Raw genomic sequence first — 21,726 nt, forward strand, 5'->3', positions numbered from 1 at the left:
ATGGTTACATCAGTCAACCCTGTGCCGAAATATGAGGAAACAGTGTACAATGCATTGTTAGGACTTCAGACGAAGCTTCTTGAGGCAAAAGCAGACCCAAAGTACTCAGATAACAAGGAAATACAGAAAATATACAAAGACGTTCTTGAACAGATCACAGCATTAGGAACTATTCGGGATGACAGAAAGGAGGATACGGTAGGTAATGCGGATGGCAAGAAGCCAACGGCAATTTTGAACAAGGTGGATGTGCTAATTGACGAAATTTTCCAGCTTTTATCGCTTTTCTTTGTGAGTTTTGGATTGTCAAATACTGCACCTGCCACTTACGCATCGCTTACAACGGTGCAAAGACTTCTTATACATTTGGAGGAGTCACGTGTTTACACAAGGCAAGACTTAGAGCCAATCAAGGAGCGGCTTAATGAGATTTCAAAGATCATAGAGCAGGCTTCAATTGCAAATCAGGATGATATGGCAGAAGTGCAAAGAAGGCAAGCCCAATATAGGGAGAGAGATCGGTGGGAGGACGATAGTATGAGTGAGGAGGAAGAGGAAGAGGAGTACAATGAGGATGAAGAGAGAGGAAAAGCTACCGAGACGGAAATCCAGTTGTTGAGGCACAAACTGGCAGTTTCGTATGCAACGTACGACGAGCTGAGTAAAAGGATCCAGAATGTTCCACCCGAGGTGCAGACTTTGATTGATGAACTTCTTTCGATTAAGTACAGGGTGCTTCAGCTTATGTCAGAGTCGGGTAAGAGAGATGCTTCCAGAGACATGAAGAATTACCACAAGAGTTTGAATCACTTGGCCAGAAAGCTTGAGAGAACGCAAGCCGAGTGTGATGTGGCGTTGAAAAAGCAGGCTGATGCTCCTGAAAAGAAAGATGCCGGAAACTCGGACGAAGGTTCCGAGGCTGTGCTCAAAGGTCTCTTGGATGATTGCCACAACTATCTCAGCAACTTGCAGATGGGAGTGGACAGGGTGGATCCCCACCTTAGACCTCTATACCAGAGATTGATCTTGCTCCACTCGAAATTATCCAAGCTCTTGGTTACCCGGCGTTGGTCTATGCGAACTGTGGACTTATACAGCTATCAGAAAGAGCTCGGAAAGTTTGATAAGTCTCGTGTTGGGGGCTTTTTCGGCAGCAAGGACTACAAAGGCCAGTCTGTTCTTCTCTACTTGCTGAGATCGTGCTATGCCATCGTCTATAAGCTTTTGGAGTCATCAGAGCCTGTCAGTGAGGCTTTACAACCTTTGCACAACCAGCTTAGTACTGTTCATCGTTGTCTTTTGGACCTCAAGCGGTCCGGTGGAGTTTCTTCACTCAGAGAGCTTTATCCATACCAGCTGAAGCTCACCTCAATAGACAATGAGGCTGTTGATGGCGTTTTTAAAGTTAATGGCCAGATCCCACCCGGTCAGGCCACTCTTACCGCACTTTTATCGGAGTGTTTTGACATTTTGCACGAGCTTAAGGTGGACTACTATGATACTCATGAAGATATTGATGAAAGCACGCTTCAAACCTCAAATGATAAAGCTGCAAATATCATTGGAACTAAAGCTTTACAGGAGAGCACTTACGATTACAACGATGTTGGTGAGGAAAATTACAATGAGGCCGAGGACAACTTGGCAGACTATCCTTCCAGTTATAATAGTGATGAAGAGAGTGATCCTGAGGAGGAAGAGAAGTAGAATGGTGTTGAAATGAGAATCTCAAACACATTAATTGTTCAATGGCATCGTTAAGCTCCACAGCAATCCTCAGCATGTACTTTCGCTTTAATCCATTGACGCACTTTATTCATGGGTCGATGATTGTATTTCTTTTTTGCCACGGGCTTCCATTTTTAGATTTGCAGGCTTTTCGCTTGTAGTCTTTGATATGACTTTCTTGCTATGACACTTTTCAACGTTGTATTTAAATGCTGGTTTCGCCACATCTCTTTTAGATACTGTACCTCTGTTTATTAAATGATGCTTGCGAATTCATGGTCTCGTATTATAGTCACAGTAATGTTAGATTTTCGGATGAAGATGAATGCTTTAAAGTTGATATACTTAAGCGCGGTCCAACTTTTCCGTTTTTTCTTTGTACTGATATAAATTTGGGAGCTTTTGCTGAAACTAAATTTAAGGTGTAGCACATTTTTGTAAATTAGTAAATTTAGCTAGAATTAACTCATTTAAATTTACTTAGACAATAATATACCACATAAACATTTCGGATGGAAGCTAATTATATGCTAAGGTGATCAATTAAAGACAAATTAATTGCGTTAGAGTAGGTACTGTTTCATCATTAGTTGGACTTTAGTTCATATTATTGGTCAAAGTGAAGACTTCCTTCTTTAAGAAATTCTTTTGATCTACAATACCAACCTTAATAAGTATCACATACATTATTAATATCAAATATCTGATCAATGCCAATTGTGTATAGAAAGTAATGGGTATGACAATCATTTTTGCATTTTGATTGCATTTATCCCAAGACCGCTTTATCACATACTACATGTTTTACATTTACAACTACTAACGACACTCTTTATCGGAACGATCAAAGCTCGTTTTGATTGGACAACTAGGTCAATTTAAATATCTGTTCAAAAGAATCCCAGTTAAGTATTTTACCGAGCCACAGGGCTTCTGCAGTGTGGCTGAATACCAGGAAAAAGTTTTTTTTTTTTTTTTCAGTGCTACTCTGTCTTGGTGAAATTTTTTTGCAGCGAACATTTTAGAGAGGGGTACACACAATAAATTGTAGTTATTTATATCCTTACGAATCGAAACAACATTCAAACACATACATAATTAGACGATCAACATCTAACAGTGAGAAAAGCACAATCACCTTAAAACAATTTATACAAAGAATAAGAAAGCAATTGCTGCAAATCAGAATATCTAGCGTCAGAATTCAAATACTTCAACGTTTAAATTTAAAGAGCGTACAATTATACTCAGTGTTAATATTGGCTTTGGTTGCAAGTTACTGTTAAGGAAGATCAATCATAGCTTCAAACTGCAAGCAGACAAATACTTGGAAATCAAGGGGAGAAGCGAATAAAGGAAAGCACACAAATAACACCTTTTTCCGAAAACAGACATCTATAAGTGAACATTGAAATCGATTGAAAAAGCGCAAGGCTATACGAGAAAGATAAAAAAGGAGAGATCTTAGGTTGGAAGCAAAATGTCGAAGTTCTTTGATTTGTCAAAAAGCAGCCAGTTGTAGCAGCACCAGTTCCAGAAGTGGCATCAACAGTTTCTGGATTGGTGCCAAATCAGGTTGGGGCTGTGGATGGAGTGAGTGGAGAAAACCTGCATCTTCTTCCTGATTGGTGGACTTTCTGGCATCATCAGCGGTACACTGCCAATGAGTGGATCGCCATAAACAAAGAGATGAATGCCGAAAAGGACGAGAACGTCGACGAGGCCGAAAATAAGGAAGATACTGAAGAAAAAGACAACGAGGAGAAAGCGATTGAGGAAGAGAAGAAGAATCGGTTCTCAGTGATGCAAAACCAGTACCTTGAGGGCACTAATCCGGTTAGTTTTCCCAAGTATGGAGCACCGGATGAGGCGCAGACAATGGTAATAGACAGCGTTGAACAATTCTGGCAGTGCGAGTCGAACTTGAAGTCAGTTGAAAAGTTGCCTCAGGGTGCAGAGTTGTTTTTCTTTAAGGACGGCATTAAGCCAATGTGGGAAGACCCGAGAAATGTGAAGGGAGGACGTTGGTCGTTTTTCTTCACGATTAGTGCCCATGGGGAAAAACGTCAGGAGTCACTTAAGCGAGTTGGAATGATTTGGGAGCGGATAATCATGAAACTTGCCTGTGGAACGTTTATTCCGGCCGATAACCACTACCAGGAGATAATTGAGCGGGAGGTGTGTGGAGCCATATTGAGTATTCGGGCGTCAAAGGCGATCATTTCGATTTGGAACACGCACATTGAGTACGAGAAGTATGTTTCAGACTTGATGAACTTGTATCGGGCCGAGACTGCAAGACTTAGGCGTGCTTTGAGGGAGGATCAGGGAGGGGAAGATGGAGAAGAAGTGGATTCTGGACTTGCAGATGCAGAGAAAGTCAGAGAGTCGTCTTTTTCGGATGTGGCAAGAGTGGTGTCTCGTATGTTGCACAGAGACTCGGGTGAAGACGAAGAAGAGGTTAAGCCGGCATTAAACCGGGATGTGGACCCTACGGCAGATGCGGAATCAGATGTGAATGAGGATAATCAGGCAGAAGATGTGCAGAAGGTGCTCAAGTCACCACATTTCACAGGATTAACACCATTCATGATCCGTAGAGGCATCTGTGATTCGATGCTGCGTAATGTGGCGGAGGTGGACAACATACTGAAGACAGGCGAGAACCCAATCACTGCAAATGTGACAGAGTTGAAGCACAGAACTGCAAACATGAGGCTACAGTACAAGCGGCACTTCAACCACGGGAAGGCAAGTGGTGAGACTTACTACGAGGTTCCGGGTGAGAGTGGTTCGAACCCAGGTGCCGGCAGTAACAGCAATGGCAGCAATGGCTACAGAAACCACAATTACAGAGGCAGCCGGGAAAACAACAACGGCAATAACAATACCGGAAGCAGGGAAGGAAACGATGGAACGTTTAATTTCCACCGCAGGCACCGGTATATTCGGCATGGCGATAATGGAGCAAATGAGAGAGAAAGCGGTGGCAGTAAGGAATCGGCATTAAGTGAGGAATCGACAGGTGGCAGAAGGCAGGACTCTGATCACGTGTTCTCGTTTAGGAGAAGAAAACACTACCAACCAGCAGTGAAAAATTCTGGGGAAGATGGTGAATCTGGTGCCGAGAACGATGAATTTGTCGTTCAGGGAAGAAGGGCGGGCAATTTTGGCCGTTGGAGGAGGAAAAACGGCTCGAACGGCAACCAGAGAAATGATAAAGGATTGAATTCGAGAAATAACAACCACACAAATAATAGCAACCCAAGTTCAGGAGCCGAAGTCTTTGAGAGCAGCAATCAAAGCAACTCGTTTGCATCTTTGGGAAAACAGCGTAAGCGGCTCGAGATCAAGGAGGATGGAAAGCTGATTGGTGAAGTGAATATGCTCAGTTTTGGCTCTCGCAGAAGACGGCTACTGCAAAAGCAGCATACTGCAGGAAGCAAGGAATGAACAGATAAATAGATTACGATATCCTGTAATATAAAGTAATTATAATACAAGTGACAATCACTACACTTTTTAGTCTCTAGATATCGACTTTAGTTACATCCACCCTATTATCTTCATCAAATAGCTTGTATCAAACTTATAAATATATAACGGAATAAATAACTTGTTAGCTGGAGCATATACCACCTTCACTAATGCCAATTCAAGCGGACTTGGATAACGTGGTTCCGAATTTTCTTTCAGTTACGTATCCAAAGATCCCTTGCCGTATGTGCACTTCAAACCTATTGCCATAACAACATCTCAAAACCTTCTTGCTGCAACATCTCAAAATCTTCTTGCTGCAACATCTCCAAACCTTCTTGCTGCAACATCTCAAAATCTTCTTGCTGCAACATCTCCAAACCTTCTTACTGCAACATCTCCAAACCTTCTTTTTACAGCATCTCAGAACCCTCTTGCTGCAACCTCAAAACTTCCTTGCTGCAACAGCATGATCATCACCATCAACCAATCCCAAAGTTTTGGGCGTGAGAAAATCTCTCTTTTTCACGTATGGTGCACCAATCTCCTCCTTAGACAAATCCGGCCTAACCTTATCTAGATGATCCTGTATAATGGACATCTTATAAGTCTCTAGTCTGTGCCTTCTACACTCTATGAAGTCACTCTTGAAGTTTGCACACTCATCATTACTTTTGGTCTTCGGGTTGGTCATACACTCGATTGCCTTTTGGAATTGTCCAAAGCACTTGTTGGGTCCACCAACTCTGCTGACTTGTTGTAGTGGCATTTTTGATTTTCCGGATGAATATATAAATGATGCTGTGCTGCAATTATCTCAAAGAATAAATTGGTACCTGGTGTATTTTGAGGCTTCGAATATTTCTGTGTCTCCACACTGAGAGTGCTGTAGTAAGCGAGGGAGTGTAGTGCTTTTTTATTTTTATTCTTATTTTTTTACCTTTTCGCATTTTTTTGGGGGAACACCCGTGCACCTAGAAAACTCTGCCAATGAATTTTCCTGAAATTCATTCTCCAGAAAGACTTCACCAGCCTCTTACTACACCAGATATAGCAAATAAGAGATTTTCAAGCCAACAAATCAAAGCCAAATACACAACATGTCTTTGGAAACGATTTATGGACGAGGTAGGACTCGAACTCGCCAAGAAAACATAACAGATGATGGAAAATGGTCAGGACGGCCAAAACTACAAGCAACATTTGAACCTGGCATTACTGTGCAAACAGTAATCACAAAATCTCTTACAGATGAGCAGATCAAGGAAATTACAACCTTAGGACGGTTATCCGAGATTGAACACATGCTCAAAACCAACAGCTATGTGCCGGATGAAAGGAACAGATCGCCGTCTCCAGCTCCCACATATAATAGCAAAGGTCAGAGAACAAACACTCGAGAATTGCGGTATAAGAATAAGTTCATGAATGAAAGAGACGAGCTGATCCTCGATCTATTGCAGAATGTTCCAGAATACGAGGCTCCATTTTGGTACCGGCGCATGAAGCATATTACAGGCAAATTGTTTGTTCCGACCGAGGAGCATCCCGAAATCAACTTTATGGGACTTCTGATTGGCCCAAGAGGAAACACACTTCGGCGTATTGAGCGTGAAAGTGGTGCAAAAATTGGCCTTAGGGGCAAGGGATCTGTTAAAGGAGGAAATGCCAACTCGGCATCGAGTGAAAAAATGCTCTTGGAGGAGCCTCTTCATTGCCAAATAGTCGCAGATACCAGGGAACAGGTAGCTAAGGCAAAAAAGCTCTGCCAAGAGGTTATAGATAAGGCCATATACTCGGGACCTGGCGAAAATGACTTTAAACGTAACCAGTTGAAAGAGCTTGCCATATTAAATGGTACATTGCGAGAGGAATCGGAGCACATTTGCAGTCTTTGTGGTGAAAAGGGCCATACCAGACATGATTGCCCAAACAAAAGAAAGATAGATTATGTTAGCACACTTGTTTGCTCCAAGTGTGGAAATGTCGGTCATCTTGCCAAAGACTGCCGACTTAGTGTCGGTCAGTATGCCACTGATGCAAATACAGGTGCAGCAAGAACAATTATGGATGCTGGCCAGGATAAAAACAAGGCCATGGACGATGAGTTTGCATCCATGATGCGTGATTTGAACGGCGAGGATCAGCCTGAAGATCAGAATGATGAAGGTGCTCTCCAGATTTCAGAAAATACTGAAAATCAAGTGACCCGTTCCGAAAGTCAATATTCAAATAGTCCAAGGGAATATTCAAACAATCCAGGCCAGTATTCAAATAGTTCAAGACATTTCTCAAATCACTCTGACATGAACATGAATCGCGGTCAATCGCAAAATTTGTATCAATCGGGCCATAGACCCGATTACTACCCAGGTTCAAGTGAAGGCTACTCCAGAGAATATGGTGGAAGCAACAATGGTTATAATGCTGATTACCGTTCTCATTCTTACAATGATAATCGTAATAAGGCTCGTGGACGAAGCGAATACCACAATCCAGCAAGATTTTCGGATCACCGGCACGACCAACCACCTTCATATTCGCAAGAAATGCGCAATTCTTCTCGCTTCAATATTGGGCCGAGCGATTATCATCATTCTTCATCATTCAGGGGTTCTGACAGATCCAGATATGGGGATAATGAATCAAGATGGCATGATGACAGACCTCATGGATACAACAATGGATATAATGGAAGGGATAATGCCGATAGAAACGTCCAAAGACCATATAATGGAGGAAACAGACAATATTCCGGAGGAGAAAGTCACTATGAGACTTCGTCTCAAAACTGGAATCACCGGGATACTCAGTATAGTAGTGGAAACTATAGAGAAGAAATGTCATCTTATGGACAGGGTCAACATCATGGATATGCGGAAAAACGCCACTATACTGAAGATAGGAACAGCAATTATAACGGAAAGAGGCCGAGATTTGAATCTGCCGCGCCACAGCCGAAACTTCAGGCACCTCCTGGATTCTACTCTGATAATTCTGTATCAAGGCAAAGAGCTCCTCCACCTCCACCTTCAAATAGGCCAAGAAGGCCACCTCCACCTCCTGGAGGATCAAGATGATTGATAAGGGTGAATACCAAAATATGTATGTAAACTTATCGCTATCATAATGAATGCACATGTATCATAACCTTATGTCACAAATGATTTAGTCTGGATTTAGTTTTGTATTTAGTTTGGATTTAATTTCGAATCTAGCTTTGGAAGATAACGTATTTGCATAGTAAAAATTTGGTGATCTGATAGTCTGTATGAATGTTCTGTTTGCATATTAATAGCTGTCATGAACACACAATCAAAAATCTATTGAAATATGTATAGTACTCTATGCAGGTGTACTGAGCAAAAAGCAATATATATAATAACCTAACCAAGTGTTTGAATTTAAAGAAAACACGTTGAGATGGAAATATACCTCTTTTTTATATACGTTTTTTCCTTATATAAAACAAAATAACCACGCAAACATTCAATCCTTAAAATGATAAAAACATTATTATGATTGGATATATCTGAGGGCTCAGGGTAATTTCCTAAAATGGCTGGCTCCTTTTTTTTTCGGAAGACGGCATCAAACTTGCTCAACAAATTTGCGGGGATAAAGAAATCTGACCGATTCGGACACAATGCATAAATAGACGGCATTTTCCCACCTTCCTAACTCTAATATACAATATTCTTATATCATGCACTCTATTTCTTATACATATCCTCCTATCTGAATATTATAATTAATCTTAGCATCAGACATATATTTAAAGCTTACTCTTCGCATCCTTAAAATTGCTCAACAGAATTTCATAAATTCCGGTAGATCTGAACCGCAAGCAAAAAAAAAAAGCAAAGCTAAATGCAGGAAAACGATCTTCCATACTTTCCCAAAAATGTGACCCCTTCTGAAAAGGTTATCCCAGTTGCTGATTGCAACTATCACACATACTTCTGGAGTGTGGAAAGAGATCCGAAAGATTATAAGGGAAGAATTTTGATTCTTCATGGATATAGAGACCTTAGACAGGTGTACTACTACTTTTTGGAGCAGTTGGCACTAAACGGATATGATGTGTTCTACTTCGACCAGAGAGGAGAAGGAGAAACAGTTTTGAAAAACGGTAAAAAAGGAACTACCAACGATGAGCACGCATTTAAAGCCGTTGACTATTTCATTGAGTACAATCAGAAAGAGTTAGAGCAAGAGGCGAAGGAGGGAAAAGTGGATGAAGCAAAGAAGTTGAGCATTCTAAGTGTCTCAATGGGAGGTGGAATCTCACTAAACTACGCGGCAATAGGAAAATATGCCTCGAATTTGGCCGGCATGGTTAACATTGCACCACTAATTCTTTTGCACGAAAAAACGTACCCCGGGAGAATTACCGAGTTTGTCGTCCGAACATTGTGTGCAATTCCAGGATGCCAGTCTCTACATGTGAAAACTAATCTTCATCCAGAATACATTTCGGGAGATTCGAAATACAGTGAATATATCAGGGAAAGAGACAGGAAAAGCCCGCTTTCAGCCACGCTTGTAGAGTCACGTGACTTCATTCTTAGAGGACGCCGACTTCTTTTGCCAGCGTACTACAAGAAAGTTGACAAGGAGTTACCAATTTTAATTTGCCATGGAGATACAGATTACATCAATGATATCGAAGGAAGCCGTATGTTTTTAGTGAAGTTGAAGGAGGTTCCGGGCATGAAGAACAAGAAAATTATTGAATACCGTAACGGGAGGCACGAACTTTTCATTGATCGTCCGGAGATAAGAGACAAGGTGATCAATGATGTTGTTGATTTTTTGGATAGCATACACAAATAAGAGTGGTGTACTAGAACTGTGATTATAGCTATTTATCTCAAGTGCTTACATTCCACGGAAAAGTCATTTAATTTAGCTTAATACAATTTGACCATTCAATTTAGTTTATTATAATTTAACCATTCAATATAGCTTAATATAGTTTGACCACTCAATTTGGCTTGACTTAATTGAAATGTTTGATTTGGTTTAAATATTTAATTCAGTTTAAGTTATTTTTAGTGAGCTATTCAACTTATCTCAATGTAATGTAATTCAACAACTTAACTTAATTTTATGTAACTTAATTTACTTAACTTTACTTTACTTGACTTAATTTACTTAACTTCACTTTACTTAACTTTACTTTACTTGACTTAATTTACTTAACTTCACTTTACTTGACCTAATTTAACATAATTTAATAGCTCTATTTTTTGGAAGCAACTTAAATAAACTTTATAAGAGCCGGAGATTCCATTGATATCGTGAAGCAAAGACAATTAGCAAAAGAGAATAAAGGAAAAGAAAAGAAAAAAAAAAGTAAAAAAAATAAAAGATATGATAAAGTATAATATGATATAATAAAATAGAATGAAAGTTAACACCAGAAATTTACCCGTGCTATACCAAGTACGGATTTTAATCATAAGAGCACTGCAAAAGTTTCCGCGTGCAGTTCAGACAACTCGAGGAGCCGTCAATTTTTATGCATTTGATCTTTTTGACTCTGCAGACGCGGCACGAGGTTTTCTTCGAAGCCCGAGAGCCGTGCGCGGAAGAACTTCTCCTGGACCGCGCCGAATCGGCCGCAGGCCTGCGGGGATCATCCGCCATCTGCGCAGGGTTGCGCTCCGAGGAACAGCTTGCACTGCGCTCCAGGCTGCCCCTGCGCTCCCTTTGGCACTTGTTAAACTTGATGATATCATTTCTAGTGAAGCCCTTGGTGAATTTGCAATCGAGATTCTTCGAATTGCAGGCTTTGCAAGGCTTGAATTTCAGATAGTTGAAAGTTCCCAGCTTGGCGCGGCGCGACGATGATGGCGCAGCCTCCCAATCCGTTGGGCGCACAATTTTAAAGTACTGATATCCGGTATCTGCGTCTGCGGCTATCCACTCGCAGTGCGCTATCTGGGATTTGCGGCTGCCGTCAGCCGCTTTATCGGATATACCGTCGGGAAGATGCGCTAAGATCACAATCTCTGAATCGCACTTAATTTTTCTCGATCTGCAACAATCGCACGATGGTCCAGAACGCTGTCTTTTGGTAGAGGTTGATGGTGAGGCCAACTTGATTGCAATAGGACTGGATGAAGAGAAATCGTTTAGAGACTCATGCCTGCGCTTCTTGCCTGCGGCGCCGTCAGCGCCATCAGCGCCGTTTCTGCGGCCATCCGCGTGTGCGTGCATGTGTGTATGCAGATGCGCATGGTGGCGCGCATGCTCAAATTGTTCCGGCAACGACTCCTTGACGTACATTGCGGAGTCATCGATCAGATTTCTGGATGGTCCGATGTGAGCGCTGTGGGCGGCGGTTGGGGTGCGCGGCACAGGCGGAATAGAAGAGGAGGAAGAGCGCGAAGAACAAAGCGAAGGTGGGCGCGGAACCTGCGCAGGGTACCCTGCGGGACCTTTATAACCGAGAAATGGAGGAAGCATTGGTTCTAGACTTCCGGGAGAGGCTGTTGCGGTTTGAACAAGCAAGTCTAGTCTGCTGTGAGGGTAAGAAATACTGGATGGTAGTCCAATAGAAGCCTCGTGCGAGATTGCCGCAGCGCCCGAAAGTTCAGCGCCAGCGGGTGCGGGGGAGTCTGCGCTGATGCCTGCGCCGACGCATGCGCCGACGCTCGTGCTGCGCGAGCCCATGGCGCTCGACACGGACTTGAGGCGTGGAAGCCGGATGCCATGCGCTCTGAAGAACGGGTGGCCGCCCAAGGATTCTGACGAATCAGAGCCAAAGCTGCGCTCAGAAGATGTCGGCGCAGAAGTTGTGACGGATGATGAAGAAGGAAATGCGTCAGGCGGCTGGAGTTCGTGCGGTCGGTAGCGCATGGCGGGCGGCGGCGCATGGCGCTGCAAAGAGCGTACCGCCTCGGACGCGGCCCTAGCAGCCGCCGCAGAGCTTACGGGTGCGCGCTTCTGCGGGAAAAACGACGGCCCCGGAGAAAACGGCTGAAACCCAAATGGTCTCGTGGTAGCATATGTGGTTGGAATGTTGGTGTTTAACCGAAGAGAGTAAAAAGACAGATCCGTGACTGGAGAGTCGGATCGAATGTAATTAGGGGTGCACATGATAATTGTGGATGTTTTGAATTTCAATTGCAAATATAATAATTAAATTTTGTTAGCGGTGCTTTGGTGGTTTCACGTGGTGTAAGGTGCCGCACTTTTCTATGTGAGGGTTGTACTTGTGCTTGTTTTGGTATCCCCCGCTTTTTTTTTTCTCGAGAAAATAAAAGGGAGAAAAAAAAATTTAATTTATCGTAGTTTTTCCGCGACGGAGTTCGGAAGAAGATTTGGGATGGAAAGGAAAAAGACAAGTCGTAAGATCAGAATCTAGCCGATTAGTGCTAGAAGCCCGGAGTATAGTGAATATCGCAGCTTTCCTGCTGATATTACCGATAACGAAGTAGTGATGAACGTTCTAATAAGCAAACCAAGATTTCTGCAGTGTACAAGAGCCCAAGAAATCCAAACGCTTCGAAGTATATTTTAGAGTTCAAAAAAAAAAAAGGAGAGGAAATGAGAGGAATACGAAGATTTAAGAAAACGGTGTATTTAAGTAATAAGTAATGTCATATTTTCACAATCCATTTCGAATATAATGGAGATTGATTAGAGTCGGAAACAACGAGAGAAAAAAATAAAAAAAAATATCCAAGGATCAAAGCTCCGTTTTTCTCGAATGCCTATTGGCAAAAATAATCTTGAAGGGCTTGTACATTGTTCCAGCACAATGCAAAATTTGAACAATGGATGAATGAGCGCCGTCAGGGTGCATTAACCGGCAAAGAAAATAGGTGGGTGCAGGCGAGGATGGGATTTAAATTTTTTTGCCTTGTTTTCATGTCAGACGATTGAAAAAGAGGAGGTTGGTCCGCGGGCGGCTCCGGCCGCTAGTACCCGCACTACGGGGAGCGCTTACTGCGCGTACCCGGCGTGGCGCAGGCGCCGCCAGTGTGCGCTAGCCGGATCTCCGACTCTAAAGGTGGCGGAAAAAATGTCACAAACGACTTTTTGTTGTATGCGCTCGTATTCGTGGATAAAGTTCATACCAATGTATAGCCTGTGAGTGGTGTCATTGTATCAAAGGGCATGAACATGTCCCAAAAATAGTATGTGAAGCTTGAGGTGCGAGAAGATGCGGTGCGCTGGACAAGGCACCATAGGCCGCGCTGGCGGTTTGCGCTAACGGGCAAAGTGCGCCAAAGAAATGAAACAACGAAAAAAGTAATAAAAAAGGTAAAAAAAGAAAAGAGGACGACAGAAAAAAAATCAAGAAAACCTTTTTCTTTGTTTTCGGTTTGATACATGTCGGACCCAAACTCCTCCGAACTGTGATTCGGAGTATCATAGTGGATCTCTGTGCACTCAAATAGATGGGAAAAAATGCAGTATATCGGCCGGAAGAACTTTGAGGGATTGACACATGGAGTACTGAACCTGAAGATATGTATTTCTTTAAAAAAGGAAGAAAGGAAAACAGAGTATTTTGTGAAAATGTAAATGAACCCATGTTTGAATTCTTGAGATTTTTGAATCGCTCTATTGTCTGGCTCCCCCACGTTAAATTAGTAACTCCACTTTTTACATGTTAAATTTTTTCTGCTCGCGATTCGTATCCGTTGCGATTTGTACTCCGAAAATCCGCTGGTAGTGAGACATTAAAATTTTCCACTTTGTAGAAAAGCCCGCGCTTATTGTTCAAACGCATATTCCTCTATTCTATCTTAGCTTTATTTCAAATAATTTATGTACACGTTTTAATTTTTGACAGGGCTTGCTGGCTCAGAAGCATCATAGTGAACATGCCCGGCAGTTATTGTTTTTTTTAATTAATAAAGACCGGGTAAATCTTATCAGGTAGCGGCTAATCGTGTTGTGATATCCGTGGAGAGAGTCATTGCCGAATAAACGCACATTGTATTTGCACTTCAATTTGAATTCGCTTTTGATTGCGATTGGTGCAATGGATCATGTCATTACTTTTCAATTACATTTTGATGATACAATTTCCTTGCTTTCATGTATCTTTACCATGGTAAGCACTACATCCTGTAAATACAGTAATTATACCGATTTCTACCCGCGTTTACATATTCTTAACAGTATGAGTTTTTTTGCGTTATTTTTTGTGATTCTCGGAGTAAGAAGATCTAAATATTTTTCCCTTATGCATTCGCTCTCTTTAACCCTATAGGTCGAATCTCCGATCATGCGGACTCGGATTCTTCCGATTTTACCCGATAGTGTACGGGATGACTTTTCGTGCGAATATTTTTTGAATTGTAGTTGGACATGAAGGATTTGAAGAATTATAATTGGAGGAAAGCATCATTCTACAGTTGCTTAGGGTTATATTTATGAATGGTGCAGTATAAGGTCACAAGATGGAAAGTATGACATGACAGAGTAGGGGAGTGGATAGAAGGAAGATGATGAGTGACGTAATAATATATGTAAAAGAGAGTGTAAGTCAGGTAAAGGTATAGAATTATGTGAGAGTGGAAGTGGGATGGACATTTTAAGGTCAACACAGAGGTAAATAGTAGATATTGCCAATTCTGACATCGTAACATAGAATACTGAATAAATCATAATGTAAGCAAAACCAAGATGCCACTAAGGACATATTTAGGATAAGCAAGACGAGTTTGGCCGAAAAGGAAGAAGATATGGAAAATATTAAAGTCAGCAGATTAGTGAGCGAGTAAGTAGAAAAGCACGGCAGTGTAATTAAATGGCTAGGTATATATTAAGTACATTACATTAAGTACAGTACATTAGGTATAGTACCTTAAGAGTATTTCAAAAGTGAATTGAAAAAAGTACATTACTGTAAATGCATTAACAAACCGAAACAGAGATGCGAACGACATGCATCCAGTTGAAAGATACTACAAGCCACATAGAAATAATCAAAGCATGTCAGAAGGACATTATAAATAAAGATATGTCATCAGATATGAGAAAGAATATCAAACATAAGTAAGAACATCGAACCTCAGAAATTATACCAGATAAGATGGCAGATAAGATGGCAGATAAGATGGCAGATAAGATGGCAGATAAGATACCAGATAGGATACCAGATAGGATACCAGTGTTTCAGAAAGAACGCATCAAAAGAATGAACATACTCCTACAACAACTAAAGCATACTATATTAAACTAAAAAGCACGACCACATTACAACCTGCCCAGCACCTATTTCTGCTGCTTCAAGAACCACTCGTGCAGTTTCTGCTGCTGCCTCCACTGCTTGGCAAGCTTCTTACGAGCACTCTTGCTAAGCTCTTCACCCTTCTTATTCTTGACAGGGATCCCATCATCATCCCAGGCACTGTATTGGCTCTCAAAAGCACGCGTACGGAACATTTTCACAGGATCAACGCTCGCTTTCTCGAGCTTTTCGCGCATCTTCTGCTCGTTGATGCTTTTCTGGGCCTGCTTACGCTTTCTCTTCTCCTCAAGTTGCTGCTGCTTCTCCTTCTGCTGCTCCACCAACTCGTCACGCTCCTTGTCGCTCACAAATTTGATCAATGCACCCTGGCCCTGCGTGCGATCATCAAGAACTACATTCAACGGAAGCAACTGCTCGTCCCGGAGCTTGTCGCAGGCCTCAAGGAGGGATCCAAGACCCTTTTTCTCGATCGCAGTTTGCCGGACGAGGTCCCTGAACCGTGATAAAACCTGCAAGTAAGGCATTGCGACCGCCTCAGCAGACACAGCCTGGCTTTGACCGGATACCTGGCCGCTGGAGCCGGTTCCGGCGGCATTTCCGGTGCTGAAGGTGGCATTTCCGTCCTCAACCCAGCCCAAACCGTCTTGCCGGACGGGAAATCCAAACACCCTGACCATTTTAGTGAGGTAGAGAGACACCTGGGCAAGCAAATCGACCCGGAGATCCACCCCCGCACCGCTAACGTAGCTGTTTGCCCTGGTCACGAGGTCTGCCAGCTCCCGGAGGGCAACTGGGGTGGCAAGGTTGTCGCACAAAGCCGCGTGCACAGCCTTCTTGCACTCCTGCAAGTCTGCAAAGAGCCTCTTTTCCGGCGCATTGAACTTCTTGCCGATGAGCTCCCCAGCAGCAAGCCGAGCCTGGTTATCCAACTGCAAGGCCCGAACCTTCTGGAAAAACTTGCTGAACGCGGACTCCAGCGACCGGGCCTCGGCCAAAAGACTGTCCTTGAAGTCTAGCGGGTTGTTCCACTGGACCAACGCGAAACAGAGCCGGAGTTCACGACACGTGTACTTCTTCAACGCGTCACCAATCGTGATGAAGTTCTTCAACGACTTCGACATCTTCTGGCCCTCGATGTGTAGGTGGCCCGTGTGCAAAAAGTAGTTCACCCACTGCCTACAGTCGAAATAGGCCTCGGACTGGGCCGATTCGTTGTCGTGGTGCGGGAATGCAAGGTCAATTCCGCCCGAGTGGATGTCCATGTGCTGCCCAAAGAAGTCCGACGACATCACAGAGCACTCAATGTGCCACCCGGGTCTTCCCTTGCCCCATGGTGACTCCCATGCCGGTTCGCCGGGCTTCGATGCCTTCCAGAGGGCGAAATCTGACGCGTTAAGCTTTGATTCCGGGTGGCCGAGCGAAAGTGAGCCCTCCGCATCCTCAATAAGCGCCAAATCGTGCTTGGACCATGGCTGGTTCTTTGCATAGGTGTGGTTTTCCGCCGCGTCGAATTTCGCCGTGTTGAAGTACACCGACCCGTCTTTCGTCGCGTACCCGTACCCATTCTTCACGATTCTCGCCACAAAATCCACAATCTCCGGAATGTACTCCGACACGCGTGTGATGACTGTTGGGGGCATCACGTTCAACCGGCTCATGTCCTCATCGAACTTCCTCTCCCAGAAAGCGGCACAATTCCGGAAAATCGCCGGGTCGGTCACCGTCGAGCCCAGTTCCGCGTCCAAAAGTGGCATCACAACATCCCTCGTCGCATCAACAAACACCTTAAACTGTTCTCCGTCCACTTCAGCATCTGCTTTACCGCTGTTTGCGCTCTCGACTGCCGAAAATGCTCCAAGACACGATTTCACGTGCATCGGCACTTTTGGCCGGCTAATCTTCAACTGCTTCATGTCCAACTGCTCTGCCCACTTACGGAACGCCCCGTAGTCTAAAGCCGGGCCCTTGTAATCCGGCAAGTTCTTCGCAATGTACTTTCCAAGTCCTTCCTTCACCTTCTCCACATACTCCTTAGTAATCTTCCCAGACTGCTTCTCAATGTAATTCTTCAAGAGATACTCCTCCCTCGCCTTGAGGATGATCTTGTCGTCAATGTCCGTCACATTCTGCACAAACGTCACATCGTAGTTAAAGTAATCCTGCAATATCCGCCGATTGATATCGATCGTAACATAATTCCGGGCGTGACCCATATGACTCACATTGTAAACCGTTGGGCCACACGAGTACCATTTCACTTCATGCGGTTTGATCGGCACAAACTCCACCTTCGAATGTGTGAGTGTGTTGTACAGCTTCAACACTGGCTCATCTGCTGGTGTTTCAGTCTTTGGTTTCACCCAAAATGTTTGTTTTTGGCCTGCTTTTTCTGACATTGTCCTCAACAATCGTTTACCTATATTGCTCACGACTCTCGGGCGCATATACGCTGAAAAATGTGTGTCTAGGAAAATGGATAGCTAATATTGCAATGTCACACCCTGTAACTGCATGGGGTATACCTTTTTCCACTTAATGTTCACTTTCTTTCTTCACGTTGGAACGCTTCGACTTTATATAGAAAAAATAAAAATAAAAAAAAAAAATGTCATGAAAAATTCTGCCGCATCCCACCACTACTGTGGCTCATCCGATCACCAGAAAACATGAGACGCCCGACTCCGAAATTTCACGCTTCTCCTTGTCTGTCAGAAAAGGAAACATTGCTGATCCCTCCGCAATCTTTTGCGATTCATACATTCCTGAAATCTTCTGCATACATAAATAGTGCCTTTTCCTGCAACTCAATCCCGCATCTGCATATTCCTACACACCCTTTTCTTCCTCATTTATTTATGTCATCCATATACAAACTTTCGATCTCCGGTATACGATCTTTCAGCGACCAATCGCAGGAGACTATCCAATTTGGAAAGCCCCTCACACTTATCGTCGGAACAAATGGATCAGGTAAAACGACAATTATCGAATGCTTGAGGTATGCGACTTCCAGTGAATTGCCTCCCAACACCAGAAATGGCGCCTCCTTCATTAATGATCCCTCACTTCACGCATCTAATGAGACAAAAGCACAGATCAAGCTCGCATTCCAAAATGTCAATGGTGTCAGCATGATCTTGTCGAAGAATCTAATGGCAATCCGAAACCCCAAATCGCATAACACCAGTTTCAAAACAAGAGAAAATCAATTGATGGCCATTAGGCACGGCGAGAGACAGACCATCAGCTCCAAGATGGCCGATATCGAGTCATTGATCCCTCAACAGCTGGGAGCATCGAAGGCTGTGCTTACTTATGTGATATTCTGTCATCAAGAGGATAATTTATGGCCAATCAGTGATTCATCGACTCTTAAGAAGCGATTCGATGAGATATTCGATTCTGTCAAGTTTATTAAAGTGCTTGAGGAATTGAAGCTGACGTCGAAACAGTTGAATGTGGACATTAAAGTCCTCGCGAATGATGTCTCACATTTGAAAAATGATCGTGATCGTGCAGTTAGTCGTGAGCGGATGATAAATCAACTTACAAGCCAAGTTTCCACTCTTGAGGAAGAGATGAACACGTTACAGGAGCAAATTGATAATGATGATAGACGGTTGGATAAGCTTTATAGCAGCAAACGGGATTATGAGCAGACCCTTTCAAAGTTGTCGGTGCTAAAGCAGGAAAAGCTTAATATTCAGCATAGGATTGACCGGATAAGATCAACGACCAAAATACTCAAAGTACCAAAAGAGGTTTTGAAGTCCAGGCTTAATCATTTTTCGACCTTTCTTGCCGATCAAAACCAACAGGTCGAAGATATTACTAAGAAGATAAAGGAGCTAGATGCCACATATCAACATTTAATGTCTGAATATGGCGAAAAGACATTTGAGAAGGGAAAGCTTGAAGGATACTATCAAAAATATAAAGCAAATCGGAATGAGTATGCAGGGCTTATTTCTTCTTTTCAAAAAGACGTTGATGCTACCGCTCCAGGAGAACTGAAGAGATTTCAACAGTTTGTTAAGACGGCTTTTGAAAGCTTGAACTCAGACTATCAAAAGAAAATGAAAGTAGAGCAAGAGAAATTGGATCAGCAACAAGAAACTGTGAACGAACTAAAAGATAAACTAAAAGAGCAGACAAGACACTCAGAGTATATACATTCAGACAGGGAAAATTTGAAAAGGACTTGTCAAAAGATGCAAGATAAGCTCTCCGAATTGAGTGATAACTCCCTCAGACTTGAAGAAGCAAAGTCCGATTTGGTAGAGAAAGAAAAGCTGCTTCAAGAATTTAAGCAAAAGAAGCAGATATCTGGTATTGCTTCTGAAATTGAAAATATAACTAACACTATAAAGCAGGACGAGATTTCAATTGATGATATTCACCGCAAGATGGAGATTGTTCGTACCAATGATAGCATTTCAAGTCGGAAGAAGGTTTTGGTTGACATGAATACGAAGACTGCCAAGATGAGAGAGTTAGCATTGGGAAAGGTTAGAAGCGTTGTCACTTTTGAAAAAGATCCGGATAGCGAGTATTATACAAAGCTAGGGAAAATTGATATTGCACATACGAAGCTAAATGCAGAACTTGAAAAGCTGAAAATGCACAAAGCAAAGCTTGAAATAGGACTCACATCACAAACTGATGCAAAGACGTCTTTTGAGAAAGAGATCAAGACTCTAGAAGTAAATTTTCTACGGTCAGTTCAGGAATATAGATCAATTTATAATGGTGATGTGACGTTGGATAATTTTGAAGAACGCCTACAAAATGTTGCCGATGATTACAACAGCGACTATGTAGCAATGAAGAATCATGAATCATATGTTACGTTTAATCAACGTGCGATAGCATTGGCTGATTCCAAAAATGCCTGTCTTTTGTGCCATAGGGAGTTTCATGGTGGTGAAAAATCACAATTTTTTGAGATTCTAAAAAAGCAAACAGCTAAACTTTCACATACAGAAGAGGCAAGGCAACTGCTGAAAAATAAACAGAATGTGTTACATATCTTTAGAGAAACATCAAAAATAGTTTCAAGGCTTAAGCAGTTGAAAAATGTTGAACTGAGTAAGGCGCAATCAACTATAGACAAGTTGAATACGGAAATTTCAGCAATATCAAGAGACGTGGATTCCACAAAAGAAAAAATCGAGGAGATTACAACTGAAAGTAATCGTTTGAAAAGTATTTCACAGGATATATACAACGTAAAGCATTGGACCGAAGACATAGAAGAGAGAAAGGATGAAATTACGAAAATATCCGAGGATATTGTTGATGAAGGACTTGAATATGATTATGATGAACTCGAGAAGACTTACAAGGAGGTTGAGCAACGTATCAGAATATCAAGATCAAAGTTGGAAAATCTAAGGAGTGATAAAGAACTAAAGACAACCGCGTTTAATCACATGAAAGCGGCAGTTAGTGAGCTCCAGATAAAAATAAAGAACTTGGAACTTAAGTCCATGGATAAGATTAATATTGAACGTTCTGTTGAGGAGAACAAGAGGCAAATCCAAGAAATGGAAAACGCATTGAAAGAAGCGGAAGTTGAGATTAGCAAAATTCAAAAGAAATATGAAGAGAATAACCTGGAACTTCAGAAGATGGCAAACAGGATGGAAAAGGAGAAGGCCGAGTCCGAAAAGAGCATATCTGTGCTGAAGGAATACTCAGATAAATCACAAATGCTAAGTAAGGACATTATGGATTTTGAGGAAAATAAAGCTGCCACACTTGAGAAGACTAAGGAGGAGGCATCTGTTCTTAAGCGAAAGATGACCGAAATGTCATCGCAGATAGAGAAGGAGGAAAATTCTCGAAGAGAGTTGGAGAAAGTAATTAATGATGCAAACGGACAGGAAGCCACAATTTCCTACAATCTAGAGCTTTACAGTTTGGATGACGAGTCAGTGTCAATTGATGAGCAGATTGGTATGCTTGATGTGGAAAAGGCAGAGGCTGAGAAGAGTAAATATGTTGAAGAGAGTCAGAAGCTTCAGGAACAGCAGATGCAGCATCGTAAAGAGTATGCAACAAGATTGGGACAGAAAACACAAATTGAGAGACAGATTTCTGATATTAGAACGGAAATACAAAGGGATTTCAAAGATGTAAATAAGCGATACGTGAAGCAATGTGCACTGTTGCAGACAAAGCTTGCTTTAGTCACGGATTTGGGAACATGCTATAAGGCTACTGACGATGGTGTGATGAAATTCCATCATGAAAAATGGCTGAGATCAACCGGATTATAGATGAGCTCTGGAAAGGCACAT

General features: G+C 42.5%; 8 protein-coding genes across 8 annotated transcripts; 5 read left to right on the top strand and 3 right to left on the bottom strand.

Moving 5' to 3' along the window:
* Positions 1-1,707, top strand: BRETT_001777 (uncharacterized protein; the record flags this gene model as incomplete). The annotated part of the gene is made up of 1 exon (XM_041280319.1): positions 1-1,707. One exon carries the CDS (start codon positions 1-3, stop codon positions 1,705-1,707), a length of 1,707 nt encoding a protein of 568 aa, XP_041135202.1.
* A 296-nt stretch (positions 1,708-2,003) lies between these two features.
* Positions 2,004-5,181, top strand: BRETT_001778 (uncharacterized protein; the record flags this gene model as incomplete). Its single annotated transcript, XM_041280320.1, has 2 exons — positions 2,004-2,063; positions 3,238-5,181. 2 exons carry the CDS (start codon positions 2,004-2,006, stop codon positions 5,179-5,181), a joined length of 2,004 nt encoding a protein of 667 aa, XP_041135203.1.
* Positions 5,182-5,650: 469 nt separating this feature from the next.
* Positions 5,651-5,974, bottom strand: BRETT_001779 (uncharacterized protein; the record flags this gene model as incomplete). The annotated part of the gene is made up of 1 exon (XM_041280321.1): positions 5,651-5,974. One exon carries the CDS (start codon positions 5,972-5,974, stop codon positions 5,651-5,653), a length of 324 nt encoding a protein of 107 aa, XP_041135204.1.
* A 331-nt stretch (positions 5,975-6,305) lies between these two features.
* BRETT_001780 (uncharacterized protein) lies at positions 6,306-8,285 on the top strand (the record flags this gene model as incomplete). The annotated part of the gene is made up of 1 exon (XM_041280322.1): positions 6,306-8,285. One exon carries the CDS (start codon positions 6,306-6,308, stop codon positions 8,283-8,285), a length of 1,980 nt encoding a protein of 659 aa, XP_041135205.1.
* A 790-nt stretch (positions 8,286-9,075) lies between these two features.
* On the top strand, positions 9,076-10,041 carry BRETT_001781 (uncharacterized protein; the record flags this gene model as incomplete). The annotated part of the gene is made up of 1 exon (XM_041280323.1): positions 9,076-10,041. The coding sequence occupies one exon, from the start codon at positions 9,076-9,078 to the stop codon at positions 10,039-10,041; it is 966 nt and encodes a 321-aa protein (XP_041135206.1).
* Positions 10,042-10,662: 621 nt separating this feature from the next.
* Positions 10,663-12,312, bottom strand: BRETT_001782 (uncharacterized protein; the record flags this gene model as incomplete). Its single annotated transcript, XM_041280324.1, has 1 exon — positions 10,663-12,312. The coding sequence occupies one exon, from the start codon at positions 12,310-12,312 to the stop codon at positions 10,663-10,665; it is 1,650 nt and encodes a 549-aa protein (XP_041135207.1).
* Positions 12,313-15,447: 3,135 nt separating this feature from the next.
* BRETT_001783 (uncharacterized protein) lies at positions 15,448-17,820 on the bottom strand (the record flags this gene model as incomplete). Its single annotated transcript, XM_041280325.1, has 1 exon — positions 15,448-17,820. One exon carries the CDS (start codon positions 17,818-17,820, stop codon positions 15,448-15,450), a length of 2,373 nt encoding a protein of 790 aa, XP_041135208.1.
* A 459-nt stretch (positions 17,821-18,279) lies between these two features.
* BRETT_001784 (uncharacterized protein) lies at positions 18,280-21,705 on the top strand (the record flags this gene model as incomplete). The annotated part of the gene is made up of 1 exon (XM_041280326.1): positions 18,280-21,705. The coding sequence occupies one exon, from the start codon at positions 18,280-18,282 to the stop codon at positions 21,703-21,705; it is 3,426 nt and encodes a 1,141-aa protein (XP_041135209.1).
* Positions 21,706-21,726: the final 21 nt, after the last annotated feature.

The sequence above is a fragment of the Brettanomyces bruxellensis genome, chromosome 4, assembly GCF_011074885.1.
Source record: "Brettanomyces bruxellensis chromosome 4, complete sequence".
NCBI lineage: Eukaryota > Fungi > Ascomycota > Pichiomycetes > Pichiales > Pichiaceae > Brettanomyces > Brettanomyces bruxellensis.